Raw genomic sequence first — 19,754 nt, 5'->3', positions numbered from 1 at the left:
ATGAGTGACCGTGCGTAAAGAGTCCCGATCCAGAAAGGGACGCAACTGGCGAATCAGGCGAACCTGATGAAAAATCCTCCCGGTCACGGCCGTCAAGTGCTCTTCTAAAGACAGCCGTGAATCCAGGAGGACGCCCAAGTTGCGAGCCCTCTCCGTGGGGGCCAATGATTCGCCCCCAATAGTCAGTGATGGCGTCAACTGACTATATCGGGACGTCGGAAACCACAGCCACTCAGTCTTGGATGGGTTGAGCCTGAGCCCCATCCAGATCCGTATGGCCTCCAGGCACCGGGACATCACTTCAAGGGCATCGTTGGGGTGATCCGGGGTGGAGATGTACAGCTGAGTGTCGTTTAATGGTCAGATATTCTCCAGTGTGTAAGAACAGATTGTTCCTATGTTCCGCTCCATGGCTTAGGGCCAGGGTACTTACGGGACCGCCTTCTGCCACCAATTGCCTCCCACCGGCCGGTTCGCTCCCACAGAGAGGGCCTCCTCAGGGTGCCGTCAGCCAGACAATGTCGGCTGGCGACCCCCAGGGGGAGAGCCTTCTCTATGGTGGCACCTACCCTCTGGAACGATCTACCTCCAGAGATACAAGTGATCTCAGACCTTGGGCCCTAAAAACTTACTTTTTTCAGCTAACCGGGCTGGCCTAATTCCATGTTGGTTTTAACGTTTGATATTGATTTTAATTGATATGTTTTAAATTATGGGCCAAATTTCATTTAATTAGTTTTAATAATTATTTTAACTTTTATGTACAGATGTTTTTATTTTGGCTGTTCACCGTCCTGAGTCCGAAAAGAGAAGGGCAGTATACAAATTTAATAAACAAACAAATAAATAAATAAATAAATGTCCATAGTTGGTTGCATGAATACATTCAGATTGTAAGAGCAAGCAATCCTGGGAAAAAAAGTAAATTCAAACTTGCTTCCAAATCTGAATTTCTGGCATGGGCTAATCATCAAGAGTAGAAAAAGATAGTGCTAGAAGGCTCCTAAGGCAGGGGGGACTATGCCAATATTGTTGGAAGGCTCAGAGAAACAGCAAGAAAAATCCTATTTTCCCGAAAATAAGACATCCCCTAATAATAAGCCCAATCAGGCTTTGGAGCGCATGTGCTAAAATAAGCCTCCCCCCAAACATAAGCCCTTCCCAAAAATATTTAAACGCTGGAAATCAGGTAAGATAGCAAGAAGAGCCCCATCTTGCTCCACGTGCCCCAAAATAATAAGACCTCCCCAAAAATAAGGCCATGCACTTATTTTGGGGTTCAAAAAAATAAGACTGGGTCTTATTTTCAGGGAAACACAGTAAGTTAACTCATTGAAACACTAAACAGCGCTTTGGGGTTTAATAGAAGATAGGTACCAGATATCAGGTAATTTGTAACTTGTTTCAGCTCATGTCCTAATGCCACAAATAGAGAAATTAGTTCCTCACAGAATCCCATCTCCAACTTCATAGCACCTAATGCTTTAGCTACAACTAGTTTAGTTTAGTTTAGTTTATTTGTACTTATATGCCTCCTTTCTCCTGAAGGACTCGGGGTGGCTCACAAAGACAAAACAACAAACAGCAAAATTACGACTAAAATACTCAATTAAAATCCCCAAAGGATTAAAATTAAAAACTCCCATCAGATCAGCAAATTTGTTGGAAAAGCCATGTCTTCAGGTCACCGCGGAAAGAGCGGAGGTCGGGGGCCATCCGGAGCCCAGTGGGTAAACCATTCCAGAGGGTTGGTGCGCCCACAGACAACACCCTCTTCTTTAAACTACTACAGAATTAGAAAATAGTTACTGTGATATGACAAGCTGAAGTGCAAAATGCTTATGTGCAGGTGCTTAAGACTAGGTGTATTAGTACTACTAATTACTGTGGTAAATAATTACAGCATTTAGATATTCATCGTAAATATATGTTATATTCATGAATACATGCATGCTGTTAATAGCTAATTTGTTCACACAGTATCATACCTACACATTGTTGAAACATAGGACACAAGGGCAGCCTATTACAGTTCACTGGTAACAGGTTGTGGGTCAGTCTGCATTCATGACATGGATCATGTATTCATGAGGTACATCTCGGCTCCCCTAGGACCGTGTCCACGCTCAAAGAACACGCTTAAAGCCAAGCTGGTGTATCTTCATTTAATCGTGGCAATCAGCGCTTACAGAAACCGGAATGCAAAGCTAGCAAAACAAAGACGCAGCTGTCACGCCCTTGCAAGCGAGTCCTTATATAGTTCCTTCCAGATTACATTCAGCTGGAAGGTCTCGTACTTCCTCATTTCCTTCGGACGTACTGGGATGCCGTCACTTTTCTAGAGTGTTCTCAGAGTAGTAAGCTAACCCCACGCGACCCCATAAGGCACCCGTGCACATAAACGCCTACTCGGAAGCCTATTCCACCACCATCACCCATGTGGCTCAACCCCCCCCTTCCAGCCGGGTATCCATGTTCTGCCGGTGCATGGACATGATGTCGAGTGCTTCTTGACGCTCGACAGGCGGCTCCCCCTACCAGGCGTCCGTCTAAGAGGAGGAGACAAAAAGAGATGATATTAAGGGTCAGGTAAGGGATGTGGTTTCTGGGGGTTTGCTTTGTGGAACTTTCTCAGTAATCTGGGGGCGTTTATGTCTTTTACAGGTACCCAGGATGCTTCACTATCAGGATACCCTGTCCAGCGGACTAAATAGTATAACTGGCCTCTACGTAGTTTGGAATCGATGATGTCTTGTATTTCATAGTGGGCACCGGTTACCGGGCCAGGAGGTGGTTTTGGTGTTGTAGTGGGTGTAGTGGCCGGTTTTAACAAGCTAGAGTGGAAAACCGGATGGGTCTTTCCCAATAAGGGGGGTAGTTTTAGCATGAATGTTACGGGGTTAATTACTCTAATGATAGGAAATGGGCCTATATATTTGGGTCCTAGTTTTTTACTTGGTAATCGTAGTTTTAAGTATTTTGTTGACAAATAAACCAGGTCTCCGATCTGAAAAGATGGACATGTAGCCCTCCTTTTGTCTGCCTGGAGCTTGTATTCATCGGCTGCCCGTGTCAAAGCGGTTTTTACGTGAGGCCACACAGCATTCACGTTAGTAGCCCAGTCGTTGGGAGTCATAGGGTTTTGGAGGGAAAGGTCTAACTCCGGGATAGCAGGGAAGTCCCTCCCCATGACTACCCGGAACGGAGTAAATCCGGTACTCCGATGTACTGCGTTATTGTATGCCGTTTCAGCAAATAGAAGGTAATCAACCCAATCGTTTTGTTGGTAGGTAATGTAGGAGCGTAAGTATCGTTCTATCATGGCATTCGTGCGTTCAGCAACACCGTTCGTACTAGGGTGATAGGCTGAACTAAGGCCCTGGGTTGACCCTATATCACGGAGAAACCCTCTCCAGAATCGGGCGGTGAATTGTACCCCTCTGTCTGATATTATCCTCTTAGGCACTCCATGCAAACGGTAAATATGTTGTAGGAATAAACGTACCAGGCGTCGGGCAGAGGGTAAGCCTTTACATGGAATAAAGTGGGCTTGCTTTGAGAAAAGATCGACTACTGTCCAAATAACGGTATAACCTCTGCTATTGGGAAGGTCTACAATGAAATCCATGGCTATTTCCTCCCATGGTCTGTTTGGTTCGGCTACGGTTTGTAATAAGCCCAGTGGCTTCCCTGGTTGTGGCTTGGATACCGCGCATGTGTGGCATCCCCGGACGTATTGGTCAATGTCTTTCCTCATTTTAGGCCACCAGAATTGTCTGCGCGTCAGATGTAGGGTTTTAAGGAACCCGAAGTGTCCGGCGGTTTTCCTATCATGGCACTGGAGTAACACTCGTTGTCTCAATGTTGCTGGAATATAGAGTTTATCTCCCCACCACGCTAGGCCATCATGGTGGGTTAGGGATGCTGCATTGTTTTGTGCCCATGCGTCCGTCCGAATGGCTTTCCGTAAAAGCGTGAGCCAATCCTCGGTCTGCGGGGCTGTCAATACATACGCTTTTAGGGGTGAGATTACTGCTTGTAAACCCTCATCTCGTTTACTGTGATATTGCGGCATCCGTGACAACGCATCCGCTAAAAACATTCCTCTAGCTGGCTTATACACGAGGGCAAAATGGAACCGCTGAAAATATTGTGCCCATCTCACCTGTTTTGGGGACAGTTTCCGAGGTGTTTGGAGGGCCTGTAGATTCTTGTGATCTGTCCAGACCTCGAACGGTATGGGATTACCCTCCAGTAGGTGCCGCCATGTCTGTAACGCCCATTTTACGGCATAGGCCTCTTTCTCCCACACTGCCCAGTTCCTTTCTGCGGTTGTAAATTTTCGGGAGGTGTATGCACAAGGCCTTAACATACCGTTCGCATCTTTCTGCATTAGAATAGCTCCTACTGCCACGTCACTAGCATCCGCTTGTATTACGAACGGTTGTGACGTGTTAGGTTTGCGGAGCTTTCCACTCTAAGACCGCAGCTACTTTCTTCGGGTCCATCTGGATACCAGTACGACTAATTCGAAAACCTAGATAATCGATCTCCTCCCGGTGGAACTCACATTTTGAGAGTTTTACAAAAAGATGTGCGTCCAGCAACTTGGTCAGGACCTGTCTAACCAGCTGGACGTGTTCTTCCATTGTGTCAGAGTAGATCAAAATGTCGTCCAGATAGACTAAGATGCCCCGATATAGGTGTTCATGTAAAATACCGTTTATAAGCTGCATAAACACCGCTGGTGCCCCTTGTAGACCGAAAGGCATCACCAGGAACTGGTAGCTGCCGAGGGGAGTGTTAAATGTGGTTTTCCACTCGTCTCCCTGACGTATCCGTACCCGATAATAGGCTTCGCGGAGGTCCAATTTCGTGAAGATTTTCCCTGACGCCAGGGTAGCCAACAAATCAGTTATCAGCGGCAGGGGGTACAACGGTTCTACGCAGACAGCATTCAATCCCCGGTAGTCAACACATAAACGTAAGCCGCCATCCTTCTTACCTCGAAAGAGGACGGGTGCCGCTAAATGCGAACGACTGGGACGAATAAATCCCCGGGCCAGGTTTTTATCTATATACGTTCGCAATTCCTTCAGTTCCTGTGGTGTCATCGAGTACATACGGGGTTTTGGCAACCGGGCTCCGGGAAGTATTTCGATACCACAATCCGTATCCCGATGGGGGGGCAGGATGTCACATTCTTCCTCGCTAAATACTCGGGCGAGGTCATTATATGCTTGGGGGTATGTACCTTGTCTTGTTGTTTCTTGCTGGAGAGCCACCCTCTCTTTTGTACATGGCAGTCTGAGCCTACGATAACCCCCCTCCCACCATATGTGTGGTTCCCACCTGTCCAACCACGCGAGCCCAAGAATGATGGGTTCGATCATCTGGGTTACTACAATGAACCGGATCATTTCCTGATGGGCTCCTATTTGCAGGAATACGGGTTCTGTAACACTGGCAGTAGGTGTGCCTCCCAGGATGGACCCATCCATCTGCTCGAATTTAATGGGGGTACGAAGAGTCAGGATCCGAAGGCCCAAGCCCTCAGCTACCGACTGCCGCATAAGGCATCGAGTACAGCCTGTATCAATTAAGGCTTTTTGTTCACACTCCTTCTTAGTGACAGGATGTCTAAGGGTCACTGGTATCAGGAAGGGGTGTACAGGGTCACTTACCATAGGATCCTGCAACTCATCTCCGTTGTCGCTTTCTTCGGATGCGTCGGGGACACGAGCCATCCCTGGCATGGTATTACTGGACTGGGTTGTCGGTTCTAACGAGGGCGTCTGCGTGGCCGCCCTAGAGCGTTCTGGTGTTCGTAGGGGTCGGTCACGTGGCGTGGTAGTCGGAACGGATGGCCGGGAAGTTGACAGTCGCGGGGCTGCGACGGGGCAGTCCGCAGCTCTATGACCCTCTTGGTTGCATCGAAAGCACCGGAACGGGCGTCTGTTCGCCTCGGTAGCAGTCGGCCCGAATGCCGGGGTTCCTCTAAACGCCCCGCGGTCACTGGATCTGCCACTTGGACCACGACGGGACTGGAACGGTGGTGTGTTCCGAGGCCTGAATTCTCGTAGACCAACGTCTAGGCTCACCACTGCCTTGTACCATTCGGACAATCGTGGGCCTAGACCCCGGTATACACAGGCCTGTTTTATTTCTCTATCTAGCCCTGCCTGGAATTGGTGGATAAGTAATCGCTCTGGCCACGAATGGAGATTTCCTGCCAGATTACGGAACTCCTTGACATAATCCTTGGCAGGGCAACCACGCTGTCGTAGGTTGACCAATTCACCTTCGATGACCTGGGTCCGAGTTTCATCCTCGAACCTATTGCGTAATGCTTCAAGGAACAGGCCCAGATCTGTTAACTCGCGGGCGTGTTCACTATGTAAATCGGCAACCCATTCAGCTGCCTCCCCCGTGAGCACTGCTGTGACCGCCACGACCATGGACCACTGCGAAGGATATAATCTGCCATAAAGGTCCATATGGCTTATTACCTGACTCAGGAACAGTGCCACCTTTCCTGCAGTTCCATCAAATGCAGCCTGCACAGGCGGTAATCCCCAGGGATGTTGCTGGAGGGGGGGTGCCCAGGGACCGTGGCCCCATGCCGGTAGCGGGTCGCTGTAACGCTGTTGTGGTGGCCTATCTCCTGTGCCGGGTAGCTGTCGAGGGGCGTCTCTCACGGGATCTACTCTCCTCTCTCTCCCGGGCTGTGTAGCGGCACCGGAAGTTGCGTGGCTGCCCTCGCCCCCACCGTATGAATGTACAGCCTGTCTCCGCTCTCCACTCACCCAGCGTTGTTCACGCCCCTCCAACTTCAGCTTCGGGCTGGCAAGGCGGAATTTGCTGTCAGAACTCCCACCCGCCGTACCACCTCCCGACCAGGAGGTGGCTCCCTCCATGCTGGGCGCCCATGGCTGCCAGGAGGGCGCGTCGCGAAAGCTCGCCTCGCCAAAACGGTCGCGTAGGATCTCTAGGGTGGAAGGCCCCAGGCCAGTGGAGTGGCTCCAGTCCCCTTCCTCGTCTTCCAGCCATCGCCGTTCCCTCCAATCCTGGAACTGGGAACCGGCATAGGGCGGGGTTTGAAGACGCATCCCACCTGTCTCTGGGCTGGGCGTCTCCCGGGCGTTGCGTTCGCGTTCCTTTCGTTCACTAGGGGCGCCGTCGACCCCGGGCTCATGCTGTTTCGGCCGCACCACCGGCGGGCTGGCCGCCCCATCCATCCCGGCGTCAACCTCCTCCTCCGCTTCACCCACGGTCTCCGCTGTATCCTCCGGCAGCACGTCGGCCGCTACGCCCTCTGCCATCCCGTTCCTTCCTTCACGGGGGGGGGGGCTCCAAAACGGCTTGTGAAAAGGGAGAGCTGCGTCTTCCTCTCGGCTCCCCTAGGACCGTGTCCACGCTCAAAGAACACGCTTAAAGCCAAGCTGGTGTATCTTCATTTAATCGTGGCAATCAGCGCTTACAGAAACCGGAATGCAAAGCTAGCAAAACAAAGACGCAGCTGTCACGCCCTTGCAAGCGAGTCCTTATATAGTTCCTTCCAGATTACATTCAGCTGGAAGGTCTCGTACTTCCTCATTTCCTTCGGACGTACTGGGATGCCGTCACTTTTCTAGAGTGTTCTCAGAGTAGTAAGCTAACCCCACGCGACCCCATAAGGCACCCGTGCACATAAACGCCTACTCGGAAGCCTATTCCACCACCATCACCCATGTGGCTCAACCCCCCCCTTCCAGCCGGGTATCCATGTTCTGCCGGTGCATGGACATGATGTCGAGTGCTTCTTGACGCTCGACAGTACATTTTCTATTTAGTTCACATAGATGAAAACCATACTGAAAGATCTCAAAAACTAGCAAGGGTATTTGAGTTAGGGGTAGAAAGACTATCCCTGTTCCTCAAAATAACTACAGTTAAGAAAAAGTAAGCATTTTATTTTTGCCTCCATTTCACAATTATTAACTATATTTCTACTATCATCCAAATACTCTTCTATCTTTTCAAGGCAGCACTTTTATTCCATTCACTAACAACACTGGAACCATCTTTCTTTTCCTTATTAAATATTCATTTGTCTGTGCTTCTGCCCATTGAACATGATAAGGCTTGAGTATCCTGGAGTATTTTCCACATAGACCTCAGTTCCCTCTGCTTTACTGAGTGGCAAGTAATGTAGCAATGCAAACTTGCAGTGGCAAGTAATGTAGTCCAAAATATTTAGAAAATGTCAGGCTGCCCACATAATATCCTGAAACTACCAGCAAATTCATTTTTCTTTAATATTTCATACCACACAATAAATTCAAAACAGTGCATAAATCTGAAAATAGAAATAATCAAAATACAGTAAGTTTTTAATTAAGTAAACATGATTAATATAAAAGATATGCATTAAAATGGGGGGATTGGAAAATCCATGCATAGACACACCATCTGTAACATTCACACAGGAAAGTTCTGGTTGCAGCCAAAATGCTTTAATTAAAATCAGAAGGAAAGTTTTAATAAGCTTGGGTGAATCCCAATTATTACAAAACTATCCTTCGGTAGATAAAAAGCAAACAGAGAAACAGTTCAGTTATAATGCTCAATAGACTCAAAATACAGATGGTTGGGATAGGAGATGAGAAAAAAAAGAACAGAATAAAGATGTTTAGTTCACTAACTGGTGTACTTCATATTGCAACACTTTTTGTGTCTCCACATTCTGAAACCAGTCACTTTTATTTTTCTTCTCTTAAAAAACTAAATAAAATGTCATTATTATCACCTTCTGTCTCAGGATGAAACTCAGTTCTAAAACAAAGTATTATTTGCAATCAGCACTGTTGACATTTGCTGTAGAAAAACAAGTTATATGGATAGGAAAAAAGACAGTTTACAAACTGTAATGAGTGAATATGTTTTAGTTAAAGAGATGTCTAACAATAACAATTTCATCAACCACAGTAGATAAAAGTTAAACTATTTTATCAGCCACAGCTGCAAATTTTAATTGAAAAATAAAATAAACAAGAATTACCCAAAAAAAGTTGTAAGAAAACACAATACAAATCCAGGAAGCTGAAAGATAATATAGGAAAGCAAGAAGCTAACCTAAATGCTTAACTTACAAAAAGAAAGGAACTGGAAATTCAGACTGCCTGGAAGATCAAAGCCTTGCTTCTTTGCTGGATGGGGATAGAATGACGGTGTGCCTACTTTTATTTATTTTTTTATTTTACAGCATTTATATGCTAGCAATTTTGCAAGACTCTGGGTGTTCTCACAATATGGAACCTTGATTTTTGAAGCCTAATTTGTTGAACAAAACATAATGATTGGGTACACATATAAATTTAAACCATAATGAGTGGGTTCACAGATTGTGTAAATTAAAACCAAATCAAACCATAAGTTAGTGTGATTTGTGAAACATATTGTGTACCAAATGTTTGTCCCATATACTTCTTTCAGCAAAGGGACACATAGGAGTGCCTTCTTTGTGATTTTTCAGGCACTATATACACCAAAGCCCAAAATCATTAAGGACTTAAAATGCATAGGAGGTATCTCAGTGTGGGGAAGAACATGCGGGGTTTAGTGCTGCAGCAGGCCATCCAAGGCCTCCCTCAATCCACTGAGATACCTCATGCTCCCCTGAGGACCCCACAATTTCTTCCCCCCGGCATCCTGCCCCACAGGGTCTCCACAGACTGGGCCTGCTTTGCTAGCATCCCAGATTCCACTTACTCCTCCCCATCCCATTTCCCATGGAATACTTACTTTTTGAAGATCTCCAGAGGTCCAGAAGAGGCTGACCCACTGGCAGAGAATTCAGATGATGGTGAAGCTGTAAGAACGTGAAATCTAAGGAAAACATTTTCATCAGCTTCTGAGTAAAAGACTTTGGCTGGGGTCTTGTGGCCAGCAGGCCTAGGCCTAGGCCCAAACTAAGCCTGCAGACCCTCATGGCAGAGAAGCCAGTCTTTTATTCAGATAGGGAAAGCTGTTTTCTTTACATCTCACCTTCTTACAGCTTCATAGGCTTCTGAATAAAAGGCTTTGGCTTCTCTGTCACGTGGGTCAGCCTCTTCTGGAGATCTTCACAAAGTTAGTTCAGTAAAGCCATGGGAAATGGGATGGGGAGGGCCGAATCTGGCCTCCGGGGGCTGCATTTCAACCTGTAACAGGCCTGGGAGGCCTCCAGAGGCTCAATTTCGGCCTGTAACAGGCCACGGGATAATGCTACAGGAGGCTGTCCAGGCCAAAAATGGGCCATGGGGGTGGGGTGGGGCTTACTAGCAGAGGCACCACGGGCTGGTCCTTTGCTATTTCCAGGACGGCCCTGCAGGCCAGATCTAAGCACTTGAGTTGGACACCCCTGTTCTAGACCCTAGTTAAAGACCTGCATCACCTACCGAATTTTTTGGAGTATAAGACGCATCTTTTCCCCCCCTAAAAGGGGGGGAAAATTTAGGTGCGTCTTATACACCGAATGTAGCCCTGCCCACCCACTGGCCCCCACCCTTTGGCCTCTGCCTTCCAGCAGTTACCTCCTTGCAAGCAAACAGCAAGAAAAACAGCTCCTTTCAGCTTCAGCACAGCTTAATTAGCACAAGTTGATTGGATCGGCCTCCCGACTCTCAGCTGATTTGCTCTCAGCTGTTTTGTGCAGGGCTCTGCTGCTTGCTGCAAAGAGATAAATTGCTGGAGCAGATTTTTTTTTCCTTGTGCTAATCAAGCTATGCTGAAAACGAAAATGAAAGTAAAGCAGGCTGTTTGCTGTTTGCTGCAATGAGGCAAAATTGCTCAGAGGCAGAGGGAGATTTCTTTTTCTTCTTTTTCTCACCAAAAAAGGTAGGTGCGTCTTATACTCCGGTATGTCTTATATTCCAAAAAATACGGTAATTTAACTCAGATGCCAGAGGGAAATAGATTTTCATATTATCAGCATATTAATGGCACCCAGTCCAGACCCACAGTTGACCTCACTCAGCATTGTCCTAAGAATATTAAACAATAATGGTGGTCCTAAAAAACAAACATCTAGAAGCCACTCTCTGGAAGCAAACCCGGAGATAAGAATAATGTCAGACCCAGATAATTAACTGATCAGGATACCATGATCAGAGCTATATTCAGAAAGATTAACAGAATTGAACTACAGAGCATGTGATCTGATGCCCCAGGTAGTTCTGGGGCTAAAATCCAGGGCTTAAACCCACTACAATAATTTGGATAATCCTAATGAATGCATAAAATTGATTGACCTCTCTCAAATACCTTGATGAAAAATGGATATTTGCAAAGAAGTTATCTAAATAAATACAACCATCTCTTTTGACATAGAGAGAACAAACTCCTGATATAAGGAAGCATTTCCAACATTCTAGATCCACCTCGTCCATCTACTTCTTCCAGATCTTAATAGCTAAAATAGGCAAAAATTGAGGCTGGAAATGCATTTTTGGGGGAAATAGACCTGACTATGCACTGGATGACCCTACAGATACTGTTACAAATGTAGTATCAGGTTTCAAACAGATGCAAATAACTTTCTGTTTTATATTTTCACAAATTCATTTCAATGGATGATGAAAGTTTGCAGAATGATAGCCAGCATTCTATAGTACAGAATCCCCTTTGTGATAAAAGCAGTTCTATTAGACAGTACCATGACTTCTTTTTTTGCTCCCACATTGCATGTAATAGGTACATCTTAAGATTCCACAACCCTTCCTTTCTTTTAATTTTTTTAAATTTAATTTTTTAATTTATTTTAAATACAAGTAATGCAAATAATATGAACATATACATACACACCTAATTACAAAAAAGAAAAAGAAAAAAAAATACAAATACAGTGCACCCCCACCCCCGGAGACCATTTCCCCCCCTTATATTTCTTCTTCCACCAACACTGATTTTATAAAATCCCCCATATTTCATTATAATTGTTTGTTTTAATCATCCCTTTTTAAAATTTAATTTCTGTTAATTTATTGTTTTGTTGCCATGCTCCAAATTTCATTATACCATTCATATCTTTGAATATCCTAATTTTGTCCCCAATATTTAGCCATCACATATCTAGCTGCCATTAACAAGTTTACAATCATTTCTTTTTTTGTTTCATTTATATCCCGTTGTTCCACCAGCAACAATAATGCAATTCACAGTGACATATCTACATTTACATTCAAAACTGCTCTAATTTCTCTAAACACCATGTGCCATATTTTTTGTGCACTATCACAATCCCACCACATGTGTTAATATGTTCCGACCTCTTTCTTGCACCTCCAATATTTGTGTATTTACCATCTATTTGATTTAGTTTACATGGTGTTAAATACCACCTCCATATCACGTTATATCCATTTTCCTTAATTCTAACTGACATATTCTTATATATTCTTCTATTTCGAATATTTTTCCAATCGTTGTCATTTATTTCTCCTAAATCTGATTCCCAAATTAATTTTAAACCTTTTGCCTGCTCTTCTAGGCAGACAAGGAGAGGAAAACAGTGTTGTTTACCAGCAGCACCATGGCCACTGGTCCTGACACAGAACAAGGCTGCTAACCTCTACCTCAAATAGTTTTCTCCAGACTGGAACCCTCCATATGAGTTGTACCATATGGATACAACTCTCAGAATTTCTAGATAAAATCAATGCTGACTTTATTAGATTGTTTTCTTCATTTCAATGAAACCTAATTCTGAAGGCTCTAGGCAGCTACCAAACTCATCATAAAATGAAAACATCCATAAGGGAAAAAATGAACTGTAGGAATTACACTTCAAACAAATCTGACCAGTGCTAAATTAGGAAAATGCAGTGTTAACATTTGTCTTAAAATTAATATGCCAGACACAAATAGATAAATTTAAAGAACAGCATATGGGTAACATAGAAATTTAACCAAGATTAATTACCATTTCTCAATATCCTACAATTATATGAGATAACAACCTCCTCATCTTAATGGAAGTTGTAGTAAGCACTAATGCTTTTGTGTTAATTAATCTTCCTTCTGCAATGATCAGAGAAATCTAAACTAAAAACAGTATACATTTTTCCCAACCAATATGAACATACATTTGAATGTCAAAATAGTGAGCAAGAGAAACTAAAGCACAGATCTTATACACTAGGTATGTCTTTAAAAAAAAAAAAAAAGAATATAGCACCTTACCAGTGAATGGATTAATAGCAAACAATCCTTGATGGTTTCCATTTATGATGTGGAAAGTCAGTTTTCCCTGTGAATCAGTATCTGGATCAACAGCTTCAACTTGAAGGATGGAAGTATTGGCTGGTGAATTCTCCAAGACAGAGGAATAAAAGACAGGTCTCGACATCTGAGGTGGATTATCATTGATATCACTGATTTCAATATAAATTTCAACCACAGAAGACAGGGGGACGGATCCTTGATCAACAGCAAGTACTGTCAACCAATAATGAGAGCACAATTCTCTGTCGAATGGCCCAATGGTAAAAATAAGACCTAAGAGAAACAGAGTATTATATGATTTCTACTGGCAAGAACAAAATTAAATACAGGGTGGTGGGTGTTTTTTTTTTTTTTTTTGAGAATTAAAGTGGAGTTTCTCTTCTGGAACTCTTGAACAAAAGCAACTTAATCTATGGAAATGTACTTTTCATCTTTACAATGACTATATTTTCAGTTTCTGCAAACTTAAATCTATCCTAACCAATATAATGCAAGCTATATAACTGATCCAATCTTACCATTAAACAAACAAGTAAAGAAAAAAATATTCTATAAAATCAGGTCCAACTGAAAATTTTTATTGTATACTATATATATATATATTGTATACTATATATATATATATATTTATTGTATACTATATATTACATATATATATATATATATATATATATATGTATGTTATATATAAATGTTTATTGTATACTAGAAGGTTTATGATGTTAATACCAGAGAAAATAATGATAAATCAAAATCTTAGATCAAATAATAAGTTATCATTTAACCATTCCTCTTCTATTCTCCCTTCTTCTATAATGCCCCATTATTACCTGTGTCATTTTCAATGTTGAAGAGAGCCATGCCAGATCCCTCTCTGATGAAATACTGGATTTGTCCATCTTTTCCTCTATCACCGTCTTGAGCTACTACCCTCATCACAGGTGTCCCTTCTTGGATGTTTTCTTTCACTGATCCTTCATGCACAAAATAATCAAAGGAAGGAGGGTGCAGATTTTCATTAATGTCCAAAACATTTATCTCAATGTAGCAGAGAGAAGAGAGAGAATAGGGCATCCCAGCATCACTGATCTTCACAGAGAGATTATAAAAATCCATTTTTTCATAATCTAATTCTTTTTCCAATGTTAAAGACCCTGTAAATTCATTCAGATGAAACATATTTTCATTATCACTGATCAGACTGTATTTCAGCTCTCCCTCAGAGGTAATATCTGGATCAAAGGCTTCCAGGAAGAGTAGGGTGGTCCCCGAAGGCAAGTCCTCAGGAACATTCATCTTGTTCAAGGCTGGGATGCAGTAGGGAGGATTGTCATTTACATCTTCCAAAGAAATAACCAGGTCAGTAATTGCAAAGAGTTGATGACCCTTTTGTGGCTGGTCTCTGGCTTCAACTTTTAATATGTACTGAGGCTCCAATTCTCTATCAAGAGTAGCAGTCACTACTACTTCTCCAGTAACACTGTTGATAGCAAATTTATCACTGTGTGTGAGAAAGGAATATTTCACTCTGCTGTTGTCATTTGTATCAGCATCATTAGCTGTCAACACAGCAACTGTTGTACCCATTTTTATGTCCTCTGGTATAGTTATTAAATATGTGTTTTGCAAAAATGTAGGTGCATTATCATTTGCATCCAGAACATTCACAGCTAATAATTTCCATGTTGACTTCTGAGGACTGCCGAGATCATATACTGTGATGTTAAGCACATAGAAACTTGTTCTTTCATGGTCCAAAGGAGAAAGTACCAGCAGCAGACCTGTTTCTGTGTCAATATCAAAACAGCTCTCCTCATTTCCTGAAGAGATGACATAGACCATCTTTCCATTAAAGCCAGTATCACTGTCTATGGCTGTGAACTGAGCAATGGTAGAGTTAACTGGAGCTGTCTCCAGTATATCAATAGACCGTGGAAATGTGTCATCAAACTGTGGTGCATGATGGTTTATAAGATATGTATTCAAGGAGGAATCTTCATCCTGGTGGTCTGGAGATGGGGAGTCAGCAAAATGGATTATGGTGTTAGCCAGTTCCTTGAGCACCCCCGTTTCCTCACATTGAAAAGAGAGAGGAGTTTCCTGGTTGACCACAGTAATATTTATACATGCTGGGGATGCAGAATTATTTCCATCAGTAGCGCTAATTTTGAGAGCATAGGAGATTGGTAGGCGTGAGTGGTAGTGGAGATCCTTGAAATGTGCTCTAAGGGAAATAACACCAGACACAGGATTCAATTCAAAAAACTGTTCTTCATTGCCAGACTTGATTTCATATTTTATGGGATTTAGTTCATCTCTATCAATGGCTGAAACTGTGAACACAGAGTACCCAATAGGTAAATCCCATGGAATGCTTCCATTGCAGTTAATCTTCTCAAATACTGGCACATTATCATTTAGGTTATTCAGAATGAGGGAAACATAAATTTCAGTCTGATGACGAAAAGGAGATCCTGAATCTGATGCCCAGATACGCAAATAATACCACCTCTGCATTAACTCATAATCCATTAATTTAGTAGTAGATATGACACCTGTAAATGGGTCAATGACAAATGGAACAGTCCTCTGATTGGCTATGTTGTATGTAATGAAGCCATTCTCCCCACTATCACTATCTGTAGCCTTTACTGAGAAGACACTTGAGCCAGGAGGCAGATTTTCATCAAAATTACTCAGGTATGAAGATTGGGTGAAGCTAGGAGCATGATTGTTGCAATCAACAACGTCAACAATAACAGTGGTAGAAAGGTGTCTATAACTGGCTGTAACTTGAAATTCAAAATGAGACTGTTCATGGAAATCTATTTGTTTTGCTGTAGTTATCAGACCAGTTTGTGGGTTGATTTTAAAGTTAATGCTATCAGAACTTAGTTTCAGCATATATTTTATATTTTGGAGAACTGGAGTAATTTGAACCATGGCAACATGACTTCCAGGGAGCACACATTCATTGAGTTGGACTTGATAAATATCTTTTTCAAATTTGGCAGAGGTATATTTAGAAGGGTGTATTTGAACAAATACAGTCTGGGAAAAAAGAGGTGGCTTGTTCTTGTCTTTAGCCTGCAAGCTGAGATTGAAACCAAGTGGGTTGTTGCTCCAATTGATCTCTTTGTCTGACATTATCATGAAGTCATTACTTTCCATGTATGATCTGATGGCCCTGAAATGCCCTCTTGGGTCTCCATCCACAATATCAACAGAATCTACCCCAGATCCTGAGCCATCAGTTTTTACACTTAAAGTAGCATAGAGGAGATCTTCAGCAGAATCAACTGGCTTCACTGAAGCAATAACAGGTGGTTTCCTGGTAGATGGTTCCACCAGGATGGTAAGACTGGCCATGTTTCCAAAACCATTTCCTTCAGAGATCTTCCTCATTCTGTCCACAGCCAAGGCCTTTAACTGGTGCTTCCCTCTGTGGGTAGCATTCAGTCTCACTGCACTCATGATTATTCCACTGGTGGGATGAATGGTAAACAATTGTGACCTTGTACTTAGCGTATAATAGAATTCTGCATTCTGGCCAATATCAGCATCTGTGGCACTGACCAAGCCAATTGTGGTTTTCGGAGGTGTGTCTTCTTCAACAGTCACTTTATAAGAAGGGGGTGAGAATAGAGGCTTTAGGTCATTTCTGTCAAGAATTTGGACCAGCACCTTGGCCCATGTCTCGTAGGCAAATGTTTTCTCTGTGGCATGGATAATTAAAAGATACTTGTCTTTGAACTCCCGGTTCAACCGGTCAGTGTTACCGCTTCTGGTTCTAATTCTTAAAAAACAGAAATCTCCAACAATATATTCTTCAGCTTTAAAGAGACCACTAGTGTCCCCAGAAACTATTTTATATTTGATATCCCATGCTGGGTCTTTGATGTATATACCCATTTTGACATAGTTCTCCATATAAGTTTTGGGTGCTGAGTTTTCATAGATTGAAGTGTTATAAAGAGGATAGGTAAAGTGTAAAAGGGATCCATTGCCTTTCTCCGAATTTCCCTCACAAGCCAGAAAGAATGCTAGGCAAAGGGCAAAGTTCACAAAAAGCTTCCTTGTATCCATTGCAGATCCTAAATGGAAGAAAATGAAAACAAGAGAGTGAATGGCTTTAGACAAAGCATGATATAAAAACGTAATGTGTCACCTAAGCTACATGTTTACTATTTACCAAGTTCTTTTTGTCATTTTTTAAAATCTTAAAACAACACAGATTTATTATTTCAGAAACCTTTTCAAGATAAAAAATCAGAAATAGTTTTATTTTCTATTTTAACTGTACCATCTCAATTTCTAAGACAGCTCATTCTGCACATATTGGACTGTTTAGGAATGCTGAATTGTGACCCTGTAAGATGCATATTGTCATCCAGATTTGTCATCTGCTGCTCTATATGCCTTTTCCAGTTCAGGCAAGAAACTGATTTCCATTTCTTTTCTTCTGAAACAAAATGTTTGTAGTTTAAAAGCTTACTAGATTCTTTTTTCTTGATCCATTTATTTAGGTTAGTAGTAATTAGTCTACAATTTGAGAGAATCCCATAATGACATGCTTTTTAGATAGCAACAAAATATATGTTATGACTGTACAGCAGCTGCATGATTCCAAGAAAAGATGAAGCTACTTTTAGATTGGATTCTGCAACTCATTTGGGCTGAAGCACCTTTCTGGAATTGAAGCCAAAGCACTGCAGCCTTAATATGACATTTTATGGTAAAATTACATACAATATGGAGATTTTGAGCTGTACATAATGTGGTATTCAGGAAGTTGTCACCGTTTTCCTTATTGAATTGTAGAAACGTTCTTCACACGACTCATGTCTTAGTAAATGGTTAATATAATTGGCATGGTTCATACATCATGTTAATCTATAAATCAAATAAATCTCATTAAGGCTTGATGTGCTGCATAAATTGTGTGTGTGTGTGTGTGTGTGTGTGTGTGTGTGTGTAATATCAAGAGTTATACAGCAATTGGAAAGTACCAATTTCTTTCTATAAAGAGCAACCGTTTTAATAGTTAATCCAGTATTGTTTCACAGTATAATTGGGAAATTATTCTCTGACCCCTACAAGCACACTAATCAGTAACATGAGAAAAACATGTTATATTAAAATACCATTTCATTTGGCATACAGTATAGCTGTCAGTTGCTAACAGGGGTGAAATCTATTTACCTTCCTTACTGGTTTGGAAGCGCACGTGCCGCGTGTGTACAGACCTTTTGCACATGCGCAAAACCTTCTGCACATGTGCAGAAGGTAAAAAACACATTACTTCCTGGTTAAAACCAGGAACTAATGACACCTGGGCGGGTGGGTGGAGCTTTGCTCCGCCATCGCTACTGGACCACCGAACCACCAGCCAAGATCGCTACCGGACTGGGTGATCCGGCCCGGTTCAGGAGCATTTCACCCCTAGTTTCTAACCATTTCACCACTGTATGTTATATTTAGTCTGTACCAGTTTCCCTTAAATATTCTCCAAATGTATTGGACTCCCATAATTGGCCTTACTTGCTAAGAATTATGAGAACTACAGTCCAATATTATCAGGGCACTAGGTTGGAGTACACTGATCATCTAGAGCAGTGGTTCTCAACCTTCCTAATGCCGCGACCCATTAATACAGTTCCTCATGTTGTGGTGACCCCCAACCAGGGGTGGGTTCTAAATTTTTTTACTATCGGTTCTGTGGGCGTGGCTTATTTTGTGGGCATGGCTTGGAGGTCATGTGATTGGGTGGGCGTGGCTAGCTGGTCATGCGACCAGGTGGCCATGGCTATGTGTATAGGGACTACTCAGAGGGCTGAAAAAAGTGATTTCTGACAGGTCCTCGCACTTTTGACCGGTCCTCACACTTATGACCATCCTCACATTTATGCCCATTGTGGCATTCTTAACAACCGTGTCAATCATTTCACCACCACTTCTCTTCACCACGGTGACAAGATAGGACGCAAAACGTGAAATGTGAGACAGTCGTAAGTTCAAGGACTGGTCAAAAGTGCGAGGACCGGTCAAAAATAACTTTTTCAGCCCTCTGAGTAGTCCATATGCACATAGGGACTATCCAGAGGGCTGAAAAAAAGTAATTTCTGACAGGTCCTCGCACTTTTAACCGGTCATCATTTATGCCATCATTTATCTTCTAGTCCAGAGATCACCAACCTTGGCAACTTTAAGCCTGGCAGACTTCAACTCCCAGAATTCCCCAGCCAGCTATGCTGGCTAGAGAATTCTGGGAGTTGAAGTCCACAAGTCTTAAAGCTGCCAAGTTTGAAGACCTCTGAGCTAGGGCTTTGGGGCCAGCCTTTTGGGGAGGGGGTCCCATTCGGAGAGACCCCCTGCCTCTCAGGAAGCATCAGGCCAGACAAAGAAAGTTGCCAAGGTTGGAGATCTCTGGACCAGAAACCTCCAAAGGTCCCTTCCAACTCTGTAATTCTGGTATTGACATGCAAGCACAGTTAAGCTACTTAAATCCTCCA

The 19,754-nt window shown here is 42.9% G+C and overlaps 1 protein-coding gene across 1 annotated transcript in view; it reads right to left on the bottom strand.

Moving 5' to 3' along the window:
- The window catches only part of FAT2 (FAT atypical cadherin 2), a 73,571-nt gene extending 56,243 nt beyond the window's left edge, over positions 1–17,328 (bottom strand). Inside the window, exons 1-2 of the mRNA XM_070933863.1 lie at positions 14,073–17,328; positions 13,201–13,515 (exon numbers count right to left, since the gene is read on the bottom strand). Of these exons, the coding sequence (XP_070789964.1) occupies positions 13,201–13,515; positions 14,073–17,328 (3,571 nt within the window). The remainder of the gene's footprint in view (positions 1–13,200; positions 13,516–14,072) is intronic.
- Positions 17,329–19,754: the final 2,426 nt, after the last annotated feature.

Source organism: Pituophis catenifer, unplaced genomic scaffold (assembly GCF_029215685.1).
Source record: "Pituophis catenifer annectens isolate HBS135680 unplaced genomic scaffold, rPitCat1.0.hap2 SCAF_2, whole genome shotgun sequence".
NCBI lineage: Eukaryota > Metazoa > Chordata > Lepidosauria > Squamata > Colubridae > Pituophis > Pituophis catenifer.
Note: the sequence above shows the minus strand (reverse complement) of the source record. Positions and strands in the feature narration are given on the sequence as shown.